The 12,954-nt window shown below is 41.7% G+C and overlaps 1 protein-coding gene across 2 annotated transcripts in view; it reads right to left on the bottom strand.

Annotated features, from left to right (window-relative positions):
• Nucleotides 1–12,954, bottom strand: part of prex1 (phosphatidylinositol-3,4,5-trisphosphate-dependent Rac exchange factor 1) — an 81,305-nt gene that overhangs the window by 5,662 nt on the left and 62,689 nt on the right. For both annotated transcript variants that reach the window (XM_044351158.1, XM_044351157.1), the window contains exons 24-34: nucleotides 12,700–12,910; nucleotides 11,052–11,337; nucleotides 9,982–10,197; nucleotides 6,757–6,845; nucleotides 5,954–6,036; nucleotides 5,015–5,105; nucleotides 4,725–4,853; nucleotides 4,567–4,608; nucleotides 3,466–3,683; nucleotides 3,093–3,195; nucleotides 831–974 (exon numbers count right to left, since the gene is read on the bottom strand). In XM_044351158.1, the coding sequence (XP_044207093.1) occupies nucleotides 831–974; nucleotides 3,093–3,195; nucleotides 3,466–3,683; nucleotides 4,567–4,608; nucleotides 4,725–4,853; nucleotides 5,015–5,105; nucleotides 5,954–6,036; nucleotides 6,757–6,845; nucleotides 9,982–10,197; nucleotides 11,052–11,337; nucleotides 12,700–12,910 (1,612 nt within the window). The remainder of the gene's footprint in view (nucleotides 1–830; nucleotides 975–3,092; nucleotides 3,196–3,465; nucleotides 3,684–4,566; nucleotides 4,609–4,724; nucleotides 4,854–5,014; nucleotides 5,106–5,953; nucleotides 6,037–6,756; nucleotides 6,846–9,981; nucleotides 10,198–11,051; nucleotides 11,338–12,699; nucleotides 12,911–12,954) is intronic.

The following is a 12,954-nucleotide window of genomic DNA, read 5'->3' as shown; positions in this document are numbered from 1 at the left end:
CACATGGTGCTTCATACGGCTCCTCAACCTGCAGTAAAGACTATTTTCCAGTAGGTGGCGATGTACATCCGCATATCTGCATGGCTGAACAGCTCTGAAGCAGTGTTGCAGTACTTTTCTTCCACATTGAAGTACATGAGGACAATATGAACTCTCTCATTTGGTAAGTGTTCCAACTGGCACTTGTCTGTGAAAAATTAATGGCCATTTGGCAGACGGGCATGATGCTAACTATTCATACTAAGCCAGCTCAGACTGGTGGAGAACTACAAAGAGCATGGCAGCAAGGGAGAACGTGAAGTTGGAGGGTGTTAAAAGGCTTTTAAAAAGGCCTCAATCTAACTTAATAAAAGCACATAAAGCTATCAGGGAATGTACATGTGTGAGAGGCAAAGAGGCTCCATGAAGCACTGAGAGTGTTTTTAAATGATACAATTCTACATGTACATGGTATATGAAGTGATTTCCATGTGATCTGTGTCCAAAATGACCTTCTTTGAATTTAACTCAGTTGATTCAAACAGTGAGATACGCTTTCAAATGAACAGCATGTGTGGTCAGACTCTTTGTCAGTCCCATTTGTGCAGCTGTTTGTGTAAAGACAACAAAGCTTATTTTGTTAAAATGGTTTAATATTAAACTGTGTTATATTTATATTTATAAGATATTGAGAGAAAAAAAAAGATTGCTTTGTTCCTGAAACTTAGGTATTGTATTTTGAGGGAACAATGTCCGGCACTACTTGCCACTGTTGTGTTATGCTCTAATCACTGATCTTATTCTCCTGCAGTTGCTCCACTTCCTCAGTCCCAGTCTGCCCAGTTGCTTACCCCTGGTGAAGAGGACGGTGTGAAGCTTAAGGCTGCCTCCATTTTGCAGCCGGCTGGGCAGCTCACTGAAATGACAGCTGTCCAGGTACAGAGTGACCCTCAGGGCCTGTCGGCTGCCCTCCACCTGGTAACACACTGGTGTGTCTGTAATGGACATACACAGACAGGAGAGACGTTGACAAGACTGTATCGTAAAGGGCTATGAAGTTTGGTACCTTTAATACCTTCAGATAGACATCTACAGAGTAAACTATGACACATTTATTACTTTAATTTATTATTTATTATTATTTTTGTTTTAAAAACCATTTCACACATAGAATATACAGCATTAATAGATAACATGCATAGATGTGTACACCCTCCTATATATTTGCCAGTCAGAAGATCATAGTCTTATTATGATTATTATGCAGATTTGCCAATGCAATTAAAGAGAAACACTGCAGCATTAGAGAGCACCATCCGTCATTTCAAATAATATACAGTATATTGTAGTTTTCCCTAACGACTTTATCAAACCACAGTCACTGCAGGTGTATCAGAAACTCCATCCTGCCAGAACAAAAAGAGGAGAAACCACAGTGTCTCTGGCTTTCCCTTAGTTGTGTCACACTAACGGAAAAAATTTCAATAGTCACATTAAATTTAACACCGGCGCTTTTCTGTGTTAGTCATGTTAGGAAAATCTGCAATACACTTAATGTTATGTCTGCAAGATGTTTTTAATGTGGCAACAGCTGGCAAACCTAAAAAAAAATAGTTTTAAAGTATTATGTTATTACTGTGTCATTTGTATGCTGATCAGTAACCTTTTTCTAATTCTACAAACAATACATGACAACTAATAATTCATAAGTCTTAAGCTGACTTGTGCCGAATCTGTCGTAACATTTTCCGACTGTGGCACTCCAGCAGTTGTCAGAAAATAGAAAAGATGACCTTTACTGAGCGACCTCTAGGGTCAGCGCTCTTTCCTGGAGAACCCATCAAGCCATAATCCTGTGGAATTGGCCGTGATGTTTCAGGCTGAACTCTGGGGCCTCAGACTTTGTGGTGCTTACATGACTCTACCTATAGCTTCTAGCTCGCTGTGCATGCTATTAGGAAATCAATACTGTCCGATGGACACTGCCGCCAAAAACCATCTGCCTGCACTGCAGCAGTCTGAGCTGAGAGTGCAACTTCAGCAAAGCAGTTTGGTTAAAAATGATTTTCTAAGTGTAGGAGATGAATGAGTGAAGTCTTGAGTCTGCATTCTCTGTATATACTCTACATAACTGTCTTACTTTTATGTCATGAATAAGACAAGTGCAGAGTGATTGATTGAGTCAATGTGTGTTTTTGCATGCTGTTTGTGCACAATATATGCAGCATATATGCTGAGTGCTAACCTAGAATAGTAAATCCCTGCCTCATCCATAACTTTGCCTCCTAAAATGAGAAGTGCATGTTGTGCTTTTCCTTTGAGCTGCAATCTCTGCTGGCCATACTGAAGATGCTGAAAAGAGAACTGATTCAGGATGCAGTCGTCCTTTGTAGCAGCTGAGACCTCTGGTAGCTTTCAGTGAATACAGAGACGGAGGTTATTAAAGGAACAAATATGCCTGTGCCCTAAACTTTGTATACACAGTCACGTCAATATGCTAATAATGCTCACTATGAGCAACCTGGGTGCAGCCTCAGTTGAAACTACTGCAGTACACCATTGTATTTGAAATGCTTACTATGAAATAAATGTTTTGACCTTCAGCGGAGGCAACGATGTCAATTTGCCATCTTTATGCGTCAAAAGAGTATTTCTTTAGAACAGCACATACCGCATTTTGTTGCAAGGCTAATATCGATGTGCATGAATATTTAAATGTATTGTATCTATGGATACTTCAGTTGCATATGTGTGAGTATTTCATGTGTCTCAGAGCAGCATTAAAGTTTAAATAAAGTTGCACACAGCATGTCAGGAAGGGACCATCTTATCTGTAATACAAGGACAACGAGGACTTTAAGAGACTGCATGCTCTGCCCTTGTTCAAGATGATTTATGGAGTCATTATAGTGTTGTTTTAGCTCCCCATTTAACAGCTTTCCACTGAAAAGAAAATGAAATCTTCAACGGCAAAATGGCAATTTCACCCTCAATAGCTACCATACATGCACATAATGGAACTTTATTCCGAGTTGGTCAAACCATACAGCTGCTCATTACCAGCAGTCTGATTTGAATGGGCCGAGTCAGTTTTTGTTGATGGAGTTTCTTACTTGTGACTAGACACTCATCCTCCAGTTGCCTGAAGAACACTGTGACTTTGTCCAAGTCCAACAGGGCCGCCTTGGTGTCTTCCAGCATGGTCCGCTCCTCTTTCTGCCAGGGGAGAGAAAGGAAGCTTAGAAGTTGCACCAGGAAGACAGTTTTGATAGTTGTGAAGACAGCTGCATGGCTAGAAAGCCATATAGACTCAGACGATTTGATTTAGCGTCACACACACAGAACATCCTCTGCATTTTTGATGTTTGCTTAAAACCCCATCACATAAGATTTTTATTTTTTTTAAAAATACATCCAAATGATGAAGCTATATCATAGAGTGTGTGTGCCCTACTTGTCAAATAAAAGCAGAAAATTTGTCCTCACCTGATGTGGTGCTAGCGCGGACTGGAAGTGCAGCAGCACACCGATAGCAGATATCTGCTCCAGCCACTTGCGGCTGGTCTCCTTGCCGTCCTCCTGGTACTCGCCGGCGTTGTTATATCGCGACCGCAACGCCGCCAGCAGCTGCTCAGCCAGCGTGCACAGAGCGCCCGTCGCCGCCTGGCAGAAGATCACATCTCGCCGCAGTTGCAAAGATGTGTCTGGTGTGTTAGAGAGAAATTTTTATGTCAGAGAGTGATGGAGGCAGTTCAGAGGGTACAAAGGAAATAGGTGTAGGAGAAAAAGGTGAGAAGGTCAGTGGGCAGAAAGGGTGAGGCATCCCAACCTGCTACTCTCACCTTCCTCATTACATATGTCCTGGAGTTGCTCCAGTACATATACTGTACCCCATTAGCCAGGATCCCCTATGAGGATAACTCACATTAACTAGCACCATATGCCACTGTGCACAGTTCAAAGCTACTGGAGCATCATATGCTTCAACACCAACCTTCACTGCTGTACAAATATACAGCAATTGACTTCAACCTGGAAAACATTGCTGAAAGAGTTTTTAGGATTATTTAATTTTACTGGAAAGAAATTAAAACTTGCTTGGTTTATTAGCTATTATATCAGGCTGTTCACCATTAAAGCAAAAGTGGGCATAAATTGTTTCAAAGCCATGTGACAAACTGAGGGAAATAAAGATAATAAAACCTCATTAAATGTTGAAAAATTCCAAAGAAATTGTATTCTTGACATTTTAGATAAATCTTTTTTTTCCTAATTGAATCATTTTAATAGATGTTTTAAGGACCTGCAGATGTCCTAATGTAGAACTGGCTGTATTTTCATATGATGGATGATCTCATTTGCACAGAGCCCAAAACTGGTGGAATCATTTAAAATACTGCAGTTATGAGACCTATCCTGCTGCTTGAGACTCAGTTCTGCTGAGTGACTGCACAGCCGGTTTTAACATCTCTTCTGGAAATTTTATGGAAAATTACAACTGGGCTCTATCTGGTTTGATTATGCGTCACAACTTTGTTCTGAATATGAGCTGGTTTCTGTTTAACAAACACTGACACGTTACCCTACCTGTGCACTTGAGCAGAGCCAGGAGAAGCAGGTTCTTTCCATCTGTAGAGGTGGAAGGAAAACAAAATGTAGTGACTGATTGTAACTTTATACGATCACATGTCCGTGTGTGTGTGTGTGTGTGTGTGTGTGTGTGTGTGTGTGTGTGTTCCACTAACCATCCGCAAATCTCTGCAGGCTCTCCACCAGGGTTTTGATAGAGGTAGGCAGGTTCCAAGGGTCCTCCTGGATGTTCTTGTGGATCATGCAACGACAACGAACTGTCCAGTCTTCTGTTTGGCGAAACTCTGTTTGCAAAAAAACAAACAAACAAAAAAAAACAGGAATGTGTGAGTGTGTGTGCATCTGCTGTGTAACAGCTGGTTTAACAGAAGCAAGATGACACTCTCTCACCTTTAAAGCAGCAAACACACACACATACGTGTACACGCAAGAGACAAATATGTACCTAGTTGGCTGTGGTCAGAGTAAAAATACTTGGTCTCCTCACAAGCCTTGGTCATGACAGGTCCTTTGAGTAGAACGTTGATGGAGTCAACCTGTGTGCACAAATACAAAAACACACACACACACACACACAGAAAGATTGTCAGGTAATCAATCAGACTTTCTCTGTATGCAAGCCATCATTCTACAAACCTTTCTTCCCTTCTTCTTCCAGCTACCTTTCCTCCCTTCCCTTTCTTTCCGTGTCATTCTAACAAACACACATGCCCACTCACACACAACTCTGTGATTGCCTCTGGCTTGGGTCTTTCAGCATTAACAACAACAAAGCTTGTGTTTGCAGGCCCCCTGAGCTGCTGTTTACATGTGGAAAGAACTACGGCAGCCAAAGTGGGTGCACCCCATGGAGAGTCAAAGGACATCAGATGCTGGTAAGAGGAGAGGAAAAGACGGATGGATGGCTTTCACTGAGTCCACGTATGTGTGTGTGTAGGAGAGACAAAGAAAGGGAAAGAAGAAGGAAAGGAGGTCAAGTGAAAGATGACAGAGAAAACTAGAATCCTGACCAGAGGACAGAGAGCTCCACGAGGTAACTCAACCCAGATGTTGATTACTATCACAATCATCTGTTCCAAATGGTTTCATGGTGGTGGGTTCTAACACTAACATGTGGGTGCATTCTTGTTTCACTATCTTTCAGTTTTGAACATTTTGGCTGAGTTTAAAGTTGGCTAATCTTAATTGGTCCACACGTCTCTGTGTATTTTAGGATTAAGGTTTTGGTGTATAATTGAATTTAAAACTATAAGACTAGACTTACAAGTTCAGACGAAGCACAAAGTATGAAAGGATAAGGTTTGGGGAAACTGTTAGAGGCACACAAACCCCTTCTTCAAACATAAATCCAGCATTTTACTCTAAACTGAACCCCAGAACGTACCTGGTTGAAAAGGTGTTCAAGGCAGCCGTGCAGCTTGTCCTGTTTGTCTGAAGGAATCCTCATGTCACATGGCAACTCATCCCCTAGCAGGAAAAAATGTTAGATTGGTCAACATATTTTAAGGTTATTAACTGAGTTTTTATGTAACTTCTGCTGAATCAAATTATAGAGGACAGAGGGAATCAAATTCATCAGATTGTATCTTTGCAAAGCTGTGTGAAACTTCACACTGATAATAAAAAAAAAACTATGTGATGAACAGCAGTGGACACATACTTGGCTCAATGTTCAAAAATGTGGCTGTGGGTGTTATGAAATGTTGTGTCTAAAATATGTGACCACAGTCACCTCCAAGAAATTTGTGCATTTTTTCTTTGTTTTGGAGCCCTGAAAGCATGACATATGATCAACATTATCACAAATTAAAGCAGTTGGCAAGCACTGATCAATTTTTATGCAAACACCCATTATTTCTTGTCTTTGTTTGACATTCAGGAAGCATGCATGTGCTTCAGCCTAGTTTACGTTGTTTGTGTTGAATTCACTTAGTTTTGGTGCCGTCTGTTTGGACAGTGACACTTTTTTTTTCTCTTGTTGGCTCTGAAATGATCATTGTTTCACTTGAAATCCATTGTGCTAGAGAACAGAGCCAAAGCAATAGAAAGTGTGTCACTGCAAATGAAAGGAAGATATTGCAATGAGAGGTCTTCTGGAGAAGCATCAAACGCATGAAGAGACAAATAGATATCATGCAGAGAGAAACTGCAATAAAACAAAAACTACATTTCCTTTCATTTCTTTACCTGATCCCATCTCATCACTCCCCAGGTAAGAGCTGTTACTTCGCACACTGGTGTAGGACAGGACTGAATCTCTGTTGCTGTTGCATTCACTGGAATAATGTACATACAGAAAAAAAAACACACACACACACAGTTAAAATGTAACATAAAGCAAAGGGTTCATTCCGTTCTTAAACCACAGTGAGGATTTGGAAAGCTGCGTCTTGTAATTATGCTGCCAAATAATCCTTCTGATTGTAAATGCCTTTTCTGATTTACAGTATGTGAGGCCAAGGGTAATTAAATAGTTTCTCACAGCAACAACCACCACTGGTTTACACAGAGAAGCATTCAGTAAACTGTAACTGCATTAGAGTACACAACATTTGAATGATAAGAAATGTCAGTATTAGACTTAAAGACTGAAATGGAGCTCATGTATTGAAACAGATACTTTTATACATGTTCCTTTACAAGCTGCCAGTGTGTTGTAGCTCGGTTATGAGTGTATTAATTCATATTGATGTGTGCAGAGAACTTCTGTCTTTCTGAGACAGTTTTGTAAAATGACTTGGTCTGGTATTTATAGTTATGTGTCTACGTAATTCAACATGATTACCGGGAGCATGTGGAAGATTTATGGGGCTCAAATTATACATCGCTTGAAGTGAGCACACTCCCGATCCCCTCAGAGGAGCTCTGAATGATTCACATGCTGAATTAACATGACAAACGGCCTACGAGGGACTACGAGCTACCAAACGACAACACTGCCTTTGTCCTCCTTTGCTATTACCCAGCTTTGCTGGATGACAAAGCGGTGGAGTTGGGGGTGGATATCACCTGCCGGGTTATTCTGTGGTCCTTAACTTGTGTGTGTATATGTGTGTGTGTGCTGGTAGGGGGGAGAGACTGGCAATTACAATTATGGGGAGAGAATTAATGTAACAATCAGTTAGTAGTTTTGCTTGGATTATCCACTGGGTTTTATTCATTCACACACACACAATACACTCATAGTAATCTGTGTGTGTGGAGTTGTAAATCTACACAAGTTTTTCACTTTGTGCTCCCGCCCTCCTTCCATTTTCTCTTATCATACTTCAGTCCTCCCGTTATTTTTCCTTTTATTTCTTGCCTAATAAACACACAATTTCTACCCACATATTTGTTCTGTATTATTCCCCTTGAGTTCTCGTGCTGAATTGGGAGACTAACACACTCTTTGCCACACACACACACACACAGAGGAGATGATTTCCAAATTTAGCCTCACATACCTCCTGCCAAAAGTGTGAGCACCACTGTGACAATTATCCTGCTTCTAGTAGCGGATCTGGCCTAAACCACACACACATACACACAAACACACACACACACAGGTCTCAACTCATTTACACCTTCCTCTGAGGTTGCCTCTTGTAGTAGCTTTGTAGCTGTGTCCAATTAGCATACTGTCCAGTGTTATATGAAGTATTCACAATGGAAAACTGCAAAATATGAAAAAGACTAGAATCACTTGAATTCTGAGTGTGGTGTTAATGGATATCATTTTCCCACAAGGCATTGCACAGTAAAAATCTGAGGACCTACTCAGCTAATTAAAATTAAAAAAGAATCATGGTGCATAGGATTTTTTTTTGTGTGTAAGCGTTAAAACCCATTATGTCTATAAATCAGCGCATATACTGTAAGTAAGTGTAATATCTTTAATATCTTCAGCAATTTCATTTGTCTAAGGAAGCCAAGAAAAGACGTCAGTGTATATTGTTTTGATTTTAAATGGCCTCTTGTTTAAGGAAACAGAGGATATGCTTAGGACTGTTTGGCATGTTAACCAAGAAAAGAAGATCAATCACAGGTTGTCACTTTAGATGCATTCTGATGTCTGGAGTGAGCTGTAATCCATCGCAGCTGGATCTGGACACACTCTAGATGTGTCTACATACAAGACAAAAAGTCTCGACTGGGCAATACACACACACGATACACACTTGAGAGCCAGAGATTTATGACAGACACGATGTACTAGAGTTTGGAACAGAAACTACTTGACTACAATTTCTTTACACACTATTCTCTCCTTAATTCTTTCTGTATTTTCTGTCTTTGTCCCCGTCTCTCCGTGTGCGTAGAAGCCAGTCTCTACTGTGCTTTTTCTCACATTATGTTCCTCACAGGCTGTACTCGGCCAGTGACCTCCAACTGTTGAGCTCTGTTGTGGTCTGTCACCACCTCGGGCTTTCATGTCTGAGTCTCTCAGCAGTACTCAAAAAAAAAAAAAAAGATACACCCACCCCTCAAACACAGTAGCACTTCTCATCACATCCAAAATTTCACAAGTGGAGTGATTCATGCACATTCACTGTGCAGCCTTTTACAGCTACCTTGAACAGAATTTTTTTTTTTTCCACTGGGCTCCAAAATCACAAGTAAACACCTCACTCTGTGTGTGTGTGTGTGTGTGTGTGTGTGTGTGTACACATACATACAACAGCGTACATTTTCCTTTACATTTTATTGCGATGAGGTAGTCGCGTTTCACATGGCGTGGCCGGGGCCTTAATGACAGAGTGGGTGAGGAGGCCGCACCCCAAACATTTGGCTCTATTATACACCAGCCCACCACACCAACAACCAATAACTACATCTTAGTGGGTGGTGGAGGGTGGGGCTCAGTGGAGCACTGCCCAGTGGACCGTGCATACACACACACTCTCTCACACACACAGTAACATCTGAATGAACTCACAACAAGCAAATGACATAACCAGAGCTGACCAAAACATTTTGAAGTCATTTTTAGCCCTCGATCTCGGTTAAAACGCCAACATCTGGAATGAATTGTAGCCTCCGAAAGGGGGAAATGAGCAGCATTATGGGTTAGTGAAGAAAGGAGGGAGTTTGAATGTTGTTCGTGTTTTATAGAATCCGCAGTTAGAAATCCAGGTGTGAGAGCAGGGTGTCCCATGCCTCCCTTTTTGTTTTTTTATAAAAATGCTGCTGTTATTCCAGGAAAATATAGAAGTTTGTCCTCCAATCTAAACAACTAATTGTGCTTTCTAACAGGCAGCTTATTGAGAAAAGAAGCATGACAATCTGATTGTAAATAATGAATTTAAATGGATTCAAATGTCAAAGTTTTAAGCAACTCTGGTCTCTCATGACCAGGTTACAGTTTGATTTCAACTTGAGCTACTTCAGAAACTGTGTGATTTATTAGTGACACACTCTTTAAGTAATTACCTGTAGGAGTCTCTGTAGCTCATGGTGTCATGACCTGAGTCCTCCTGGTCCTCCTCGTTCACCTTGAAGCAAACCCTTTTACCACCTTGCTCCACTTTGTCCTGGTCGCAGCCATCCTCGCAGGGGGCCAGAGAGGGTGGCTGACTTGGCTCATAGACCGGAGGCTCCCCACCCTCCCCTTGTGGCTCTGTGGGCTCGGTGATAGACGACAACAGGCTGAAGGAAAAAAGGAGTTTCATTTCAAAAATGTGATCTGAAAACAATAATGCCATTTCTAACTAAATCTGAGTAATACTGTTTAAGTCAGGAGTCACCGTGTTTAGTGTTACTTACAGCAAATTTTTTGCATATAGTTATTTTGAAATATTTTAAAATGTATATATAGCTTTAGAGATATAGAGCATATTATAATGAATTCCTTCAAATAATGTCAAGACAATTTTATACTTATATATACTCTATATTTATATTATAATACACCCCGCATAGACGCCTTCACAATCAAACATACACATCTATTCATTCATTGTCACACCCCTTCCTCGGCACACACACACACACACAATATGTGTCTCTTTCTCTTGATGTTATTCTGGCCTCACTCCCTGTTCCTGAACTGGGCCCGGCCCATAAATATTTTGGGCCTGAAGAATGTTCCTTTTGTAAATCCCCAGCTTTAAACAAGGCAAAGGGCAGACAGACAAAGAGAGGCTGACAAACAGCCTCAGGAGGCTGGTGTGGGGATAACAGCTCCTAGCTTTTTATGCAAAGATCTCTAAATGTCACCATGAAGGCTACGAAAATAGTCCACTCACATATAAACACCAGTGGAATGCCAATATTTGATCATAGCAGCAGCTGTAGGAGCTGAAAATATTATCTGAATGGTTATGAGTAAACACTTTTTATTTGATAGATGACACTTGGCATGGGGGTAGAGATAAGAGATAGATGTGGAGTAGGGACAAAGAAATGCCATTCAAAGGTGGAACAATAACATCCATATTTACATTCAAATGAGGTTCAAAGCTATTCAGTTAGACGGGATTATTATGAACTGTTACACTTACACATCTATCTGAGCGACATACTGCTTCATCTCTCTAACAGTGACATCCAGGCGGCTGTACAAGTGAATGTAGGAGTCCTGGGTCTCTGTGTCTTCCTGTTTGAGCAGGAAGCTCAACCCGCCTTCTCCATGGCCACTCCGTCGACCGTCCGTCAACCCCTCGCTTCCATCCACGGTCACCTCCCCACTGCCATCCGGCTCTTCCCCCTCCAGGCCAGAACAGTTCCAGGAAGGAGATCCCATGCTGGTCACACAATGCTGGGTGTGGGACATGGGGTTCAGTAGTGCTAGAGGAGAGGAGAGGAGAGGAGAGGAGAGAGGAGGAGAGGAGAGGAGAGGAGAGGAGAGGAGAGGAGAGAAGAGGAGAGGAGAGGAGAGAGGAAACAACAAGTTAGCGGAGGGTAATGAAATAGACTTCACTCTCTGACAATTATATCTATCCCAGATGTTCAAAACTATGAAGTAACACTCTTGTCTGTTCTCTATTTGGACTTGATGAAAAACAACTTCTTAAAGGGCACTTATGCAACTGATATGCACAGCAAGAGCAGGATGCAAAACTGTTTACTTGGGTTAAAAGCCAAACTAAGCTGCAATAAGCTGAGACGTCCCAAAACTGCAGACAGATTAAAATCTTGCAAACACTAACATTAAATAGAGAAGGCTTTATGCTTTTTATGTACATTCCACACATTCCTTTTAAAACCTTGGTTATCTATTGAAAAAGGACACTTTTTATCCACCTAATGTAATATCCCTTAAGATCTTCATACTGTTTGTGTTGCAACACTAAAACTAAGGACTTCCACTGGAGAAAACATCATCTCGATTGGTTGTTGGTTTGTTGAACCAGCAGAGCGCGTGCTGAAAAGCACCAGAGGAGAACATGCCGTCAGTACAACTGCTAGGCAGATGTCTGACTGGCAGCTGGTATCCTGGAACAATGCAAGCGATGCTAACTGTCTGCTGTCTAGACAGCTGTATTGCATTTTCATCTTTGGTGAGAGAAGGGAGTTCATCAGAAAGGCCCAAAGACTCTTCATTAATATGAATGAATGTTATAAAGTAGACAGAAGGCAACACACTTCTCTCTGTATCTACGGATAATGGATTTCTTAATGTTTCACCCTCTTCTTGAAATGATTCCTCGGCGACTCCGCATTCCACTTCCACTCAATTTGCTCTCCCTTTCCCTCCCCTTTGACCTCTGCAGTAGCAGAATCGCTTGAACGGCACACATTCCTGCGCTGCCTCGAGGCGCCATCTTTGCTGACATCATTCATTCACTTCTCATGTCAATAACGTGAGCATGGCCTGGGGCTAATGGAGTCTTAATGGCAAACCACTCATCTAATTTACTATGGGAATCCTTGTTGAGACCTTATGGCTACTGTAAGAGGCTGGGCTTGGCTTTTCCTTCTCTGTGCTGTGGGATTTAAATGGTCATAGAGGGTAATTAGTCAAAATGATCACTGAGCTGGTGTTAAGTAGGTTAAGCTGTATTATCATGAAGGGGATGGATCTCAGTGAAGCTTAAGCTTAAGCAGTGGATATGTGACAAAGACTGTACTATTGTTCACGTCTTCTCAGATAAAGGTGTGTGTGTGTGTGTGTGTGTGTGTGTGTGTGTTTGTATGTGTCCCCTCTACCTTGGTCAGGATCCAGACCAAACAGGGAGTTCTTGCGCCCAAAGCGGATGCTGAAAGTCCTGCCAGCAGAGGTAGTGCTTTTGGGGTAGGAGACCTGCATCAAGTTGACATGGCAGTTGGTGGGAACAAAGTCCATGCTGCCCAGTGAGTGAGGGCGAACACCGGCCTGCCTAAAGGAGGGCCAAGCCTTGTTCCTCAGTTCCAGGGCAAACTGGGAGCAAAGGGAGAGAAAAGATGCGGAACAGGACACAGACA

This window comes from Thunnus albacares, chromosome 5 (genome assembly GCF_914725855.1).
Source record: "Thunnus albacares chromosome 5, fThuAlb1.1, whole genome shotgun sequence".
NCBI classification, from domain to species: domain Eukaryota; kingdom Metazoa; phylum Chordata; class Actinopteri; order Scombriformes; family Scombridae; genus Thunnus; species Thunnus albacares.
This window is presented reverse-complemented; position numbering and strand designations above follow the sequence as displayed.